Source organism: Amblyomma maculatum, chromosome 7 (assembly GCF_055883805.1).
Source record: "Amblyomma maculatum isolate TAMU_Amacu chromosome 7, ASM5588380v1, whole genome shotgun sequence".
Taxonomy (NCBI): domain Eukaryota; kingdom Metazoa; phylum Arthropoda; class Arachnida; order Ixodida; family Ixodidae; genus Amblyomma; species Amblyomma maculatum.
This window is the reverse complement of record NC_139350.1, coordinates 7,774,334-7,788,669: the sequence shown is the minus strand read 5'-3', so window position 1 is coordinate 7,788,669 and position 14,336 is coordinate 7,774,334. Positions and strand designations below refer to the sequence as shown.

The following is a 14,336-nucleotide window of genomic DNA, read 5'->3' as shown; positions in this document are numbered from 1 at the left end:
TTACGTGAGAAAAAAGTCAGCGAAAAAAATTATTTGCGGTGGTACCTGCCTTTATTATTGTCAAAAAACTCCTCGTCCTCCTCCGCTAAACTCGTCGGGATTTCAGGCTCGTCCCGTGTCCAAAACATCATTCCTCATTGTCGTCCTCCTCCTCCTCCGAACTCATCGGGACTTGTTTTCCTGAGGGCATCTTCTTGGGAGCACCATCGCCATACACATTTTTCGTCAACGCCGAACTTTCGTCCAGCCTCTCTTTTTCCTTCTTTCGCGTAGTGAATCACTTTCAGCTGAAAGTGAGCGGTATAACTAACATATTTTCCCATCGAGGAAAAAGAAAATCTTCAGCTCATGAGCGCAGAACAAATCAGGGCAGCGATGCGTTCCTATTGCGAGATCGCACGTGATATGCTTCGGGCGATCGAGGAAATGGCTGTAAAACGGAGGAGCGAACAGACTTGGATTGGATTGGATTTGCTGGCCTCACCCTTTGTAAAGGGCGGGCATCGCTGCGGCTAGGAGCGCCCCCTTTGTAACGGAGGTGCTGGCCGCTGCCCTCATGCCCGACTTTTTTTTTCCTCAAATATTTTGTTCTTAAATCTTATTGGCAATTCTACTTCTAACCTTACGCTTCATTTTGGCTTTCACTTGATTTTTGGGCCCCACCTGGCGGCAGTAACCACAAAACGTTCCGTATTTCTTGCACCGCACAGTAGACGGCACTGCCCAACTTCCTGAAACTCATGGTGCGGCTTTTACTCGGGAAATTTTTTAAAAGATTTTTTTTCCCAATTTGCTTTCTAAAGTTCGGGGTGCGGCCATTACATGCGTGCGGCCATTACACGCGTGTATACGGTATTGATCTGTGTTTTTCCTAATAAAGGCAGTTGTAAGTTCAGCGCCGTCGTTGTGTACCTCCTTCCACTTGTCTCTGTTCCTTTTGCACTGCTGCTAAAGCATGAATACAAAAGGGCAGCGCCCATAGCTCTATGCCGTGCCACCCTCCGAAACATGCATGAACTTCGCCAACGCGCGACAGCGCTGATCGGCTCGCTCGCCTCTCATTCTGCACAGTTCTGCCAACCGATTTGGTTGATTGTGCAAGTTGACTGCGTCCTAAGGCGTTCCTGGCCACGTGGTTTCTCCGTCTCGTTTGAATCGCCACTGAAATGGAAGATGGCTGATCTGCCCGCTGATTATCGGATGACGCTGCCGGTGAAGAGAAAGCGCACGACTATCGATTTGAAGACAAAGTGCCATATTGTGAAGGACTACAAAGAAGGAAAGAAAGCATCTGACTTGGTAAGGAGGTACGCACTATCGCAACCGACGGTCATCCGCTCCGCTGAGAAGTTCAACAAAGAAAAGTCCTGACTTTACAGTGGACACAAACGCGTTCAACAAGGTACCTATAAGGAGGTGGAGGAAGCCCTCTACGATTTCTTGGCACCTGTGCCCAAAACTTGCCTATCACGCGGCCAATTCTGGCCACAAAGGTGAAGCAATTTGCCCTGCTCATTAACAATGTGGACTTCCAGCCAGGTGGCATCTTTTAAAAAAATTTTTGTCTCTCTCTTCACTCAAGCGTTACTTCGTGATTTCTCGGGCTGAGAGGTGGCCGTGGCAACATTCTCATATTTTTTTAAAAAGCCCCTTTCGTGGCCATCAAAACGATGCCTTGGCAGAGCTTCCAAGTCGCTTGCCGTCCGTGACCCCTCTTTGCGTTATGCTTTTTTCGTACAAACCGTTTATAACAATAATCAATTATAACAATAGAATTTTCGTGGCACTTGAATGTTGTTATAAGTGGACTCGACAGTATGTGGAAGTTACCAAAAAAACAAAATCACAAAAATATAAGAACTTCATATTCATAGCCATTACCATATAGCTAAAAAGGACGAGTAACATCTAAAGACAAGTTGCTCCACTCAGGATTTAAACCACTTTTTTTTTCAAAAACAAATGATGCTTCAAATTCGCCATGCTGAAATGCAGGCCTCCTCTAAAGGGCCTGTCACACTAGCACGACACGACGCCAATTCGGTCTGCCAAGACCAATGATTTCCAGATGTCTGCATCTATGTCGCATTGTGCCAACAGAAACAGTCGGCTGATCGTCGGTGTCAGCATCGCATCGCTAGCAAGACGACCATCGGCCGACGGTCGCCCAACTGCTATGTCACACTAGCGATACAGTGTATGAGACGTCCCACCAACTCTGCTCTCTTGTTCCCACTCTATTCTTGTGCCACTATACTGTTCTTTTTCTCCCTATTTTTTTTTACTTGCTTTAATCTCATAATTTCATAGTAGCATAGGAAGGGACACTTTATTTTCAATTCTGTTTCGTAACAAAACAAGCAACTCGACATTCGTGATTATGGGCCGAGACTGAATACTGCCCAGTATATCCCGGCAGTGGTTGCTGGTTCAGATAAGCTGTGTTCGAAAAATAAAAGCAAATCGCGGGCAAATATGAGCTCGTATATAAAAAAAAAAAAGATAAAGAGTTTTACGGGGGACTGAACTTGCAACCGCCTGCTTTGTAGCAATCTGTGGTAACCACTGCGTGACGAAAGCTAAGCCTAAACTTGTGCCCGAGGCGTCGACTTACAGTTTCACCTGATATGTTGTCTTTTTTTTTTTTGGTGTGAAAATCTCGCAGGCAGTAGAGAATATGGGAGTTTACCGCTTAGCTGTAGAATGCCCAGCTTGCAGAGAGTGAAGTGCCGATATTTTTAAATCATGCCGCGCAGTGCAGTAGCTGGTGAAACCTTCGGCGGTTTGCAAAGGCCCGACGGTAGGACCGAACGGCAGTTGTTCGTTCTGCAAGTCCTCCTTTCTTCGCACAGTCACGTCATTAGCACCGAACTAGTTCATTTTGCACTTTTCTGTGCACTTTGCAAATGCGGAATGGCAGCTCGCGTTGGTTGCGACTTGGACGTGCAATGCAAATCTACAGTTTACTCGGCACACTGGAAAATGCTGCCGTTCGACATATCCCGCACGTATTTGGCGGTCCTAGTATATTGGCTGCTCGCGCTCACACATAAGTCAGAAATGTAGGTCAGGATCTCTGATTTCGGTCGTGTTGATTGTTGTCGACCTAGTATGAAAGCTTGGTCTGCCACAGACACGGTCTGCCAACGAATTGGCCAACCATCGGTGTCGTCATGTCTGCTTCAACGGCATGACGTGGTAGTGTGACAGGCCTTTCAGAGAACCATAACAAGACAGTTACTACTCAAACCTCAATAACGAACTCGTATATAACAAACTATTGAATATATCGAACTCTTCCGAAATATTTTTATCAAACACATGTATTTTTAACTTCTCACAGTGAACGAGGTTCGGCATAAAACAGATATTATGAACTTCGCGACGCCAAGCACTACCTCACTTTAATAGCAGGAGGCAGGCTTCGTTGCACTACATCTGCGTTGTGCGGCGCAGCAAACGTTCAGGACTACCTCGCAGGCGCTGACAGCGCCACAGACGCCACGACGGCACTGGGAGTTGACAGCCAAAGAAATCAAAGGTCTCCGAAATCCCAACCACATGCCTGTTTGTGCGAGCAGAGGTGATCTCGGAAGCCATGAGAAATCGTTCACATCTCACAATCGCTGACAGCGCCGCTTCAGCAGCGGCTGCAGTGACGCGATCGAATGTTGCTTTTGCCTTTTTGGTTTCTGAGTCGTTCGCGTTTTTAGGTTTTAATGTTGGCAGCGGCGTGGCCGTCGTAGCGTTCGGCGGAAGCTGCGTCAGTTGTCGTGTCGAGTGTGGTGCGTGGGTGTGCGTAGTGCTGTGATGGCGGTGACTGTGAAAAAAAGAGCAGCACTGACGTTAAAGACCAAGCTCAAGGTAAAATCAGGGCCTTCATGGCAGTTTACAAGAGGAGACTGATTGACACTTCTCGTGAAGCTTCTTATGGAGCAGGACTTGAAGATCGACTTGTTGGGAGCATTACAGTCGAACCCAGATATATCGAACTCGAAGGGGATCGCGAAAAAGTTCGATATATTGATAATTCGATATACAGAAATTGGCTTGTGAGGGCACTTACGATGCGAAAAAAACGATACCGTATTTGCCGCATAATCAACCCACTCGCATAATGAACCTGCTCTCCACTTTTGCACCCGAGAATTTGAAAAAAAAAAAAAAACATGCGTAAAAGCCAGCTCGATTACATGCAAGCGATTGAGCGATCTCAGCGACGAGCGGCAGCGACAGAGCGCAAAATTTCCAACTTGTTGGAACTGCGTCCCGCTGGCCGCTCGAGCAACCGCGGCAGCTCAAAACAAGGTTTCTGTGTCGCTGCGGCAGAAAATCGCGAGCGTTTTCGCTTGCATGTCGATGGCGCGCGTCACTCCGTTTCGGTCGTCGCATCCACGGCTCATTTCTTGGCAGCGTGGCAAGATGTTGCGCAGCGATAACGTCGGGGCGCGTTTATCTTTTTGTAGCTCCTTCGGTGGCGGGGAGCGAACTTGGCAAAGTGCCCGTGATGGCTTGATTGCACAAGCCTGGTTCGATTTATCACGCCGCGCTTGGGGCGGGCGTCATGATCGCAGCAGCTGACGGCGTGCTTCCGTTGATTCATACATGCAAAGATAAACGGCTCCCGCCAAAAAAAAAAAAAAAAGCCTGCCGCTTCTTAAGGTCCGCAGCCGCCATATCTTACGCTACGTCGCGCGTACAGCACAACGATAAGAAAGATTGACTCTCGCAAAAAAAAAAAAAAGAAAAAAAGAACAGAGAGAGCTGCCACTTCTTAACGTCCGCAGGTGCCATAGCCACGTCAGCCGCCGCGCGCAGAGGGTTCGCAACACACGCTGGAGAAAGCGTTCCACGTCTGTCTGAAAACGGGCTGAGCTGGCTTGGCGCATGCGTAGCGCGTGCTGAAGGAGAGAGCTCGGCAAAAGAATGGGCACACCCACGCACATGGCTTGCAAACGTCATGTGTTGGCGCGCGGGAAACGATAACTGCAGATGCGCGCGCCTTTGGGGAATGGGCGCGGCGCTGTCCAGAACTGTCCCCTCTCATTCCTTCTGCGCGTGGCTTGAAAACGTCACGCGGCAAACGGCCAAGGGTGATGCGATCGTCTTTGGGGAAGGCACACTTTCCAGTGCGTGGTGCGGAGTTCGATATATCGAACGATCGGCGAAATTGAGTTCGATATATGACGCGGCTTCCCTATACTTTTACATGGGATTTTCAAGGGGATATTCCGTGAGTTCAATATAACCAAAAATTCGATATATCCAGGTTCGATATAACCGGGTTCGACTGTAAAGCGGCATGGGACAGCGTGAAAGGTGAAACGATTGCCAACTGCTTTCGGCACGCAGGTTTTGTTCCAGCAGAGGCCCGTGCATCAAGTGATGATGGGGACGATCCCGACGAAGCAGAAGCAGAGCAACGCGAGCTCGATGAGCCTGGAACGATTTTTCGCGTTTTGTTGGTGACATGCCCGCAACAATGACTGTAGAGGACTTTGTAGGTGGCGAAGATGTCGCGGCGACCACGGCTGTACTGACGGACGCCGAAATCGCAGTGGAAGTTTGACGAAGCTCAGGCTGACCGTGAGGACGATGAGAACATTCAGACTTCACAAGAGGCGCTTGCTGCATTGGATTTACTGCGCCGCCACTGCAGTGCTATCGAGAGCAGTGGGTTTTCCCTTTTTGAGTGTTTGAATATTGGTGGAACAGGGCGTGATATGGAATGCGATCAATACAAAAAAGCAGGCCCAATAACACAGTTCTTTGCGTGTAAATAAATAGACGTGACCCAAGTAGGCACCCTCCGAGTTGCTGTGTCTTTTCCGATTGAATTTTGATGCTCTTGCAAGTATTTTGTACGAAATTTTATATTACGAATTATTGATAGAGCGAACTATTTTCCGATTTTTTTACTGTTCATTATAACGAGGTTTCACTGAAAAACTAGTAAATATGCACGAACAGTTACCATTCCATCAATCGTCTTCAGAATGAAAAACATTCTAATCTATCGTCACTAACTTAGAGGATGTGAGCAATCAAAAATGATGCTCCTTCTCTCCCCCCATCAACTGCACAAGAAAAGTAGAAAAAACAGGTCGCAGCATATGCACCCCTAACTGCAAATGTCACTTGAGGACTCCCAATGATGGTACACAAGCAGGTGGCCCACCTAAGGTAGAGGCAGCTAGGAGGAACACGCAGTAATGTGCCAACCATTCAGTTAAGTGCAGCTGCAAGGGCAAGCTACCAAAAATTATTTCTAAATGATAGAGTGACTGCAAAGCTCGAAAGAAGAGACCAAAGGGTATTCACAGCCTCACCTGGGATGTGACACTTTCCAACCAGATCCCAGGCCATGGCTTTAACCAGTCTGGAGTAGTCTTTCTGGACTGCCATGATTGCTGCAAATGTCCACAGTGAAGAAGAAAATGTGAAATTATTGCCTGCTGTTAGAAAAACCAAAACCTGGAAAACCTCCTGTCCCCCAAAATAGTGTCCAAAATTAATTCTTTATGTCCATTTGCCTCCTGATGTAAATTAGCCCCGATGAATAAGCACACTGGGTGGAAACATCAGTTAACATGATAAAATATTTCAGTGTTCGCTGAAGATGTTTGCAGCTGAAGGAATAACTTTTGTAGCCTCACAAGTAAAGCCACGGAGGAAGAAATATGAGAAATGACTATAGGTACTACACAACGGCACTCACAGAGGCATCCACAGGCACTGTCAAGGAAAAGAATATGCAACATGTTTATGCGTATAAAAGAACACCCTCGAAAGAAGACTTGTAGGCATTATTGTGGAGCACTGCGGGAAAGCTGTTTAGTGGAAAAGCTTTGCGAAGCTCCCTTGCCGGTATGGAAGAGGCAGGGTTCCATCGCACCCCTGTGCTTGTGGAGGCCTCACATGGTCACACATCAGCACTGCGTGTGCAACACATGCCTCACACTGCCTTCCATAGACAAAACAACGAATACATTAAGAGAGCGCACACTCCTTGGATGGTGTTCAAAAAATCCAGTGCAGCATTAAAATTCCACTGACACAACGCCGCACCCTGCATTATTGCAGCACAAGGATGGGCACATACTGGCGTAATGTCGCCCTTGTCGAAAAGAAACCCTGTTCATGGAGTGGTTCATATGGCTGTGCTGCAGATGAAGTGAGATGAGAGAGACAAAGACGGCTGCCCTGCTCGACACCTTCGAGGCACTCAAGAGCAGGATGGAAACCAAAAAAAAAAAAAAAGTAGAAATGCCTGCCCCAAGAAAAATAGCTACCGAGAGGGAAAGAAGAGAAAGTAGGAAAAAAAATCTAGAATGTTCCCATTTCCAAGTAGGATAATGTGAGAAAGGTTCATGTTCCCAGTTTTCCGCACACATCACACATCGTGCAATATGAGCTTTATCTGCAATAGATCCATTTCTGGTGCTTTAATGTTATGTAAGAACCCCGGTGTAAGAGTATTTAGACGGGCAAGTCCGCTGTAGAAGTAGGCGGTAGGATAGAGAGGATACCGGTAAGCTGTCTAAGGAGATGAAAGATTTGATTAAGAAACGCCAGAGTATGAAAGCTTCCAATCCAACAGACCAGATAGAATTGGCCGAGATATCAAAGCTGATTAATAAGCGCCAGGTGGCCGATATAAGGAAGTACTATAACACGGAGAAAATTTAGCATGCTGTAAAAAACGGGGGAAGCTTTAAAGCGGTAAAAAAGAAATTGGGCATAGGCAAAAACCAGATATATGCGATAAGAGACAAGGCGGGCAACGTCATCACGAACGTGTACAAGATAATCAAAGTAGCCGAGGAGTTCTACACAGATCTCTACAGTAGCCAAAGTAGTCAGGACCGTAATGAGATTGGCGGTAGGGAAAAACAGACGTTCCATCAGTGAGGACGGACGAGGTCAAGAAAGCATTAGAAACTATGAAAAGGGGGAAATCAGCTGGAGAGGATCAGATAACTACAGATTTGTTAAAGGACGGGAGGGATGTGCTAGAAAAACTGGCCACCCTGTATACGCAGTGCCTGGTGTCATCGATGGTACCGGAACCATGGAAGAATGCAAACATTATCCTCATTCATAAGACAGGGGACTCTAAGGACCTTAAAAATTACAGACCAATCAGCTTACTGTCTGTTACGTATAAGGTATTTACTAAGGTAATAACTAATAGAATCAGGACAACCTTAGACAGCAATCAAGCAAAGGGTCAAGCAGGTTTTCGGAAACGGTACTCTACTATCGATCATATCCATACCATCAACCAGGTGATAGAAAAATGCTCGGAATATAAGCAGCCCTTATACATAGCATTCATTGATTACGAAAAAGCATTTGACTCGGATGGAACTTCGGCGGTGATGCAGGCATTGCGAAATCAGGGGGTAGATGAGCCGTACGTGAAAGTGCTGGAAGATATATATAATGACTGCACAGCAACCATAGTTCTGCATAAAGAAAGTAACAAAATTCCCATAAAGAAAGGTGTTAGGCAGGGAGACACGATCCCCCCAATGCTATTCACAGCTTGCTTAGAGGAAGTATTCAGAGACTTGGAATGGGAGCAGTTAGGTATAAGGGTAGATGGAGAATACCTCAGTAATCTGCGATTTGCTGACGACATTGCCTTGCTAAATAACTCGGGGGATGAACTGCAAATAATGATTGATGACCTAGACAGGAAAAGTAGAAAGGTAGGCTTAAAAATCAATATGCAGAAGACTAAGGTAATGTTCAACAGCCTCGGGAAGGAACAGCAGTTTACGTTAGGTAGCGAAGCACTGGAAGTAGTAGGTGAATATATCTACTTAGGACAGGTAGTAACCGCAAATCCGGACCATGAAAAGGAAATAACAAGAAGAATAAGATTGGGATGCAGTGCATTTGGTAAGCACTCGCAGATTATGACTAGCAGCTTACCGGTATGTGTTGTGTTGTGTTGTGTTGTGTTTTATGGCGCATAAGCAACTCAGGCTATCATGCGCCAAGCACAAGGTATATTATGTTTGAGAAGGAATAAAGTGTTAAGATATCATAGCTTGTTCAGGAAAGATGTTTCTTCTAAGAAACTAAAAACACATGAAATGTCTACAATTGCATTCTCTCCTAGGAGAAGTGATGGATGGAATGGTATCTGTTCGGTGTAAAATTGAGTGAAATGCTTTTTCCGTAGCTTTTCGAGTTTTTTACATGAAATTAAAATGTGGTTTATCGTCAGTCCATGTCCACAGTCTTCACATATGGGTTCATCTTCTTTTTTGAGAATGAAACTATGAGTAAGATGCGTGTGTCCTATTCGAAGGCGACATAATATTACCTCCATGAAGCGTTTCTGGTGACTGCACGACTTCCATTCTTCGACAACTGGTTTCACGACGTGTAGTTTGTTGTTTATTTCATTTTTCCATGAGGCTTGCCATTTTTCCCTGAGCTTTTTTTGTATGAATTTCAAAACATCTTTGCGTGGTACATTTACTTTTTCTATTTTTGCTTTTCGGGCAGCTGCTGCACATTCGTCAGCTGTCTCGTTACCTACGATTCCGACATGGCTAGGTACCCAGCAGAATTTAATTTTGTAACCTCGTGTTTCGGCTGATGTTATACAATGTATTATTTTTCCCACTAAAGGTTCTGTTGCATTTTTAGAGTGTAATGCTGTGATTAAGCTGAGGGAGTCAGTGTAGATTATACTCTTTTCAATATTGCATTTTATTATTTTTTCCACAGCTATGGATATGGCATAACTTTCTGCAGTGAACACTGATGCACAATTGGGCAACCTAACTGTTTTCTGGCGATTGTTTTCTACGACACCACTACCAACATATGAGGTCGTTTTAGAACCATCGGTATAAAATGTATTGTGGTCTTTGTATTTTTCCTCTAATGTCAGGAATTCTTGTAATATGTGTTCGTGTGGAGTTTGTTGTTTGTCAAACTGTGTTAAAGTAAGGTCGCATACACAGGGAAATTTATACCAAGGGGGTAATGGATCAGGGCATTGTGCAATGTCGGGGAGTGTATCGAGTATTTTTATTTCTTCGCACATCTGTTCAAAGCGGAGGAGGAGGGGTCTGACTGCTTGCGGTTTGTTGTTGAACAGGGTTCTGGACGGGCACTTTGTTACTATGGGGTAGCAGAGGTGTGTTGGTAGCGAACGGATCTTAAGAATGTATGAACAAGTTAGCATGGTTCTTCTGTCCTCAAGAGATGGTTCGTTGGTTTCTACATACAGACTTCGCACAGGCGACGTCCTGTATGCCCCGGTCGAAAGACGCAGGCCTAGGTTGTGGACTGGGTCTAGTCGTTTTAGGTATGAGGGTCTTGCGGAACCGTAGACTATGCAACCGTAGTCCAAGCTCGAACGTACAACTGAACGATAAATCTGCAGAAGGCATGTCCTGTCGGATCCCCAGCGTTTACGTGACAGCACTTTAAGTATATTTAAAGATTGGGAGGCTTTCTTTTTAAGGGTGTTTATGTGGGGGAGGAAAGTAAGCTTTCTGTCGAAAGTAATGCCTAGAAAATTATGTTCGTGTTTTACTGGGAGAGCAATGTCATTGAGGTAAACTGTAGGGTCCACTTGCAAACCTCGTCTAAGTGAGAATAAAACGGCTATTGATTTCTGTGCAGAGAACCTGAAACCATTTCTATCTGCCCATGTCGCTAGTTTATTCACTGTTAATTGAATTTGTCTCTCACACGTTGATACATTAGAGGATGTACATGCTATTTGTAAGTCATCGACATAGACTGAATGCATGATGGTCGTTGGGATTATTTTTACTATGGAGTTCATTTTTACTATAAACAGCGTGGTACTCAAGATGCACCCCTGAGGGACACCATTCTCCTGAGTGAAACGTTTTGACAGAGTAGCACCGAGACGAACTTGGAAAGAACGGTCGGACAAAAATTCTTTCAAGCATTTTAACATTCTGCCGCGGATGCCAAGGTCTCCCAGGTCACGTAGGATTCCATACCTCCACGTCGTGTCATAAGCTTTTTCTAAATCAAAAAATACGGCAAGGCAGTGTTGTCTGCGTATAAATGCTTCTCGTACCGTATTTTCCAAGCGCACAAGATGATCAGTTGTCGAACATCCTTTTCTAAATCCACATTGGCGGGTGTCGAGAAGTTTGCGAGATTCAAGTGTAAACATGAGCCTGATATTTAGAACACTTTCAAACGATTTAGCAATACAACTCGTTAGTGCTATGGGCCTATAACTGCTTGGGGATGTTGGTGGCTTTCCATGTTTCAGTAACGGAACAATAATGGCTTTCTTCCAGGCCTGCGGTATTTCTCCTGACATCCATACCTTGTTAAAAAATTTTAAGAGTGCTTCAACTGAGGATTCAGAAAGATGGGCTAGCATTTGATAGTGTATTTCATCTGGGCCTGGTGCTGTACGTTTGCCGGAAGAGAGAACTGTGTTTATTTCTTGTAGTGTAAGGGGACTGTTGTATGATTCGTGAACGCTGCCAGTAGTAGGTAATTTCTGTCTTTCTGCTTGGCTTTTATACTTTAAAAATGATTCTGAATAATGTGATGAGCTAGATACCATGAAAAAATGTTCACCTAAAATGTCCGCTTGCTCTTGAATGCTTGTCTGGGTATTTGGGTCTGTAAGGAGAGGAACTGTAAACGGGGAGTACTTGCCATTTAATTTATTTACTTGTGCCCACATATCCTTGGATGTTATATGACTGTTTATAGAAGAGATGTAATGCTGCCATGAAGCTTTTTCAGCAGTACGACGTACATAGCGCGCTTTAGCTCTAGCCTTTTTGAAAATTAGGAGATTTTCTTGTGTGGGGTACCTGCGAAATATACTCCACGCCTAGCTTACCGGTATCGCTCAAGAGGAAAGTATACAACAGTTGCATCTTACCTGTACTCACCTATGGGGCTGAAACGTGGAGGCTAACCAAGAGGATTCTACTTAAGTTGAGGACAACCCAGAGGGCCATGGAACAAAAAATGGTAGGGGTAACATTTAAGAGATAGGAAGCGTGCAGAGTGGGTCAGAGAAATAACTCAAGTTACTGACATTCTAGTGGAAATCAAGAAGAAGAAATGGGCATGGGCAGGATATTGTAGTGCGAAGAGAGGATAACCGATGGTCGCTTAGGGTAGCAAACTGGATTCCACGGGAAGGAAAGCGTAGCAGGGGGTGGCAGAAAGTTAGGTGGGCGGATGAGGTTAACAAGTTCGCAGGGGTCAAGTGGATGTAGCTAGCACAGAACTGGGTTAATTGGAGAAATATGGGAGAGGCCTTTTTCCTGCAGTGGGTATAGTCAGGCTGATGATGATGATGATGACAGCACGGGCGAGGTACTGAACGCAAGTTTCCAGATAAAGTACCAGCCGCGCTCCTCCAAACCGGGCCGCTGATCACAGAGTCAGCACCGATGTAGCAGTGACTCTTCGCCAGAAGAAAAAAACACATACATCAACGGCGCTGTTGCAATAGCAACCAGCTGATATTGCAATACGCGTTTCTCCTGCGCGAGCCGTTCGGTGGCCTGATCTGCTTCTCCGTCGTCGCCAGGAGCATCAGCATAGCACTTTATTCTTAAGTGGTGCACATTGCATCACTGCAGAAGCGAAGCCCAGAATAATTTATTGGCTTGTCAATACTATTGACGTAATTTAAATCCTAACAATGAGGCGAAGAGAATGTTGAAGTTGCACTTTATGTTGAAATATTGTGGAGTGAGCAGCACATCAGTCAGCCATTAAGTCATGGTCATTCATTCCAAGGCGCTCTGGAAGCACAGTTTTCTCACTTTGGATAGCGTAAATAGGGCAGGGAAAGTGAATCCCACATGTGAATGGAAGAAAAATATAAATAATTTTGTAGGGTATTCTTAACCACTTAACAAATGAAATCCAACAGCACCTCATACTGCTTATATATAAAAAAAATCGCTAACGTACAAACGACTGAATGGACGAATGAGATAAGCAAGCAAACAAAAGCACGGATGATTCATATGTACGAAAAGCAGAACAAATGCTGCCGTGATTTAAGGCTTTTTAGTCTCAAACAAGCCCCACCGCTATCAATATTTGCACGAACCTCGCCTGCACTAACCACTGCACGATCCCCGTAACGCGTAAGCATTTGCGCCCGCTGTACCTTTTTTGCACATCTTGTCCGGATTTTAGACATGCAGGCAATGACGAAGCGAGTTGGCACGCTGCCAAGTTCACCTGGCGGGCTGCCGGTGCTTCCGTTCACATAACAAGCCGTCGACACACAGGATCTTGGCCTACGCCGACGGCGATCAAGCGAGGGACTAGTTAGGTAATGAAAAATTTACACTCTAAAATAGGTTTCAATCAACTGGTTTCAATCAACTAGTCCCTGTGCATGGTCCGTACGCGCACGCCACCCTTCATTTCTTATCGTCGTAACCACGAAAAGTCTCAGTGTGCCATTGCAATACGGTGACATGTGTACAACCATATTTTCTAACAACCTCGTAATTAATGAAATTTCTTGCCCGCATTTTTAACGAGCATCAATAATCCCATCCAGCTCAAAACATTCCTTACCGTGCTGAGTAATCTGTGTTCATCAACTGACTTATATGCTGTTTTGGCGCACATCACATTATTGTTCGTCAATCTCTAATGCAGATTCAAGAAAAAGTAACCATAATTTTACCTCTATTGTTTAGTATTGTATAAGTTATGCTTGGTGTTCTTTCTCCATTGTTCTGAAATTTTCTTCCCTTCTTTACTGTGCCCTGTACCCTTAGAATAAAAGAAAGGAAAAAAGTAGCAAAGAAAGAGAAGTAATGGTATAGAGAAAGTGAGGGGGGAGAGGGTGTTCAGTGGGAGCTAGCAGAACGCAGTTAAGGACCTCTAATTTAACCCCTTCACCGCTTTGTTATATCAACGAATTTCTTAACAAAACTGCTTATTTTTTTAGTGCTGATTTCGGTTATTATGTTGCCATACGTAAAAGATGTTTATGTGGTAGAAAAAAACGAAATTAACAGGTCAGTGCTGCCATCTGTCGAGCAAAATGCCATCTAAGCCACAAGGAGCGCTGCTCGTTGAAACGCTGAAGGGAAGAACCTATTCAGCGAGGATGAGCTATAGTCGTCCGAAACGGTTTGGGGACGGCTTTGCAAGGACGAGCGCAGCTCGTCCGAAACGGTTAAGGGGTTAAGGAAGGAATAAAGTAAGAAGCAAACTAAAGGTCAAACGAGTATGTGTGGAGAGGGCGAAAAGATGAGCGGGCACACTGACGCGCGAACCAAAGAAGCAAAATCAAAGAACAAACAAAACAACCAATGGTT

At 45.1% G+C, this 14,336-nt stretch overlaps 1 protein-coding gene across 1 annotated transcript in view; it reads right to left on the bottom strand.

Annotated features, from left to right (window-relative positions):
- LOC146182677 (uncharacterized) overlaps positions 1-14,336 on the bottom strand; it is a 148,629-nt gene that overhangs the window by 30,323 nt on the left and 103,970 nt on the right. Inside the window, exon 6 of the mRNA XM_084608252.1 lies at positions 6,330-6,410. Within this exon, the coding sequence (XP_084464378.1) occupies positions 6,330-6,410 (81 nt within the window). The remainder of the gene's footprint in view (positions 1-6,329; positions 6,411-14,336) is intronic.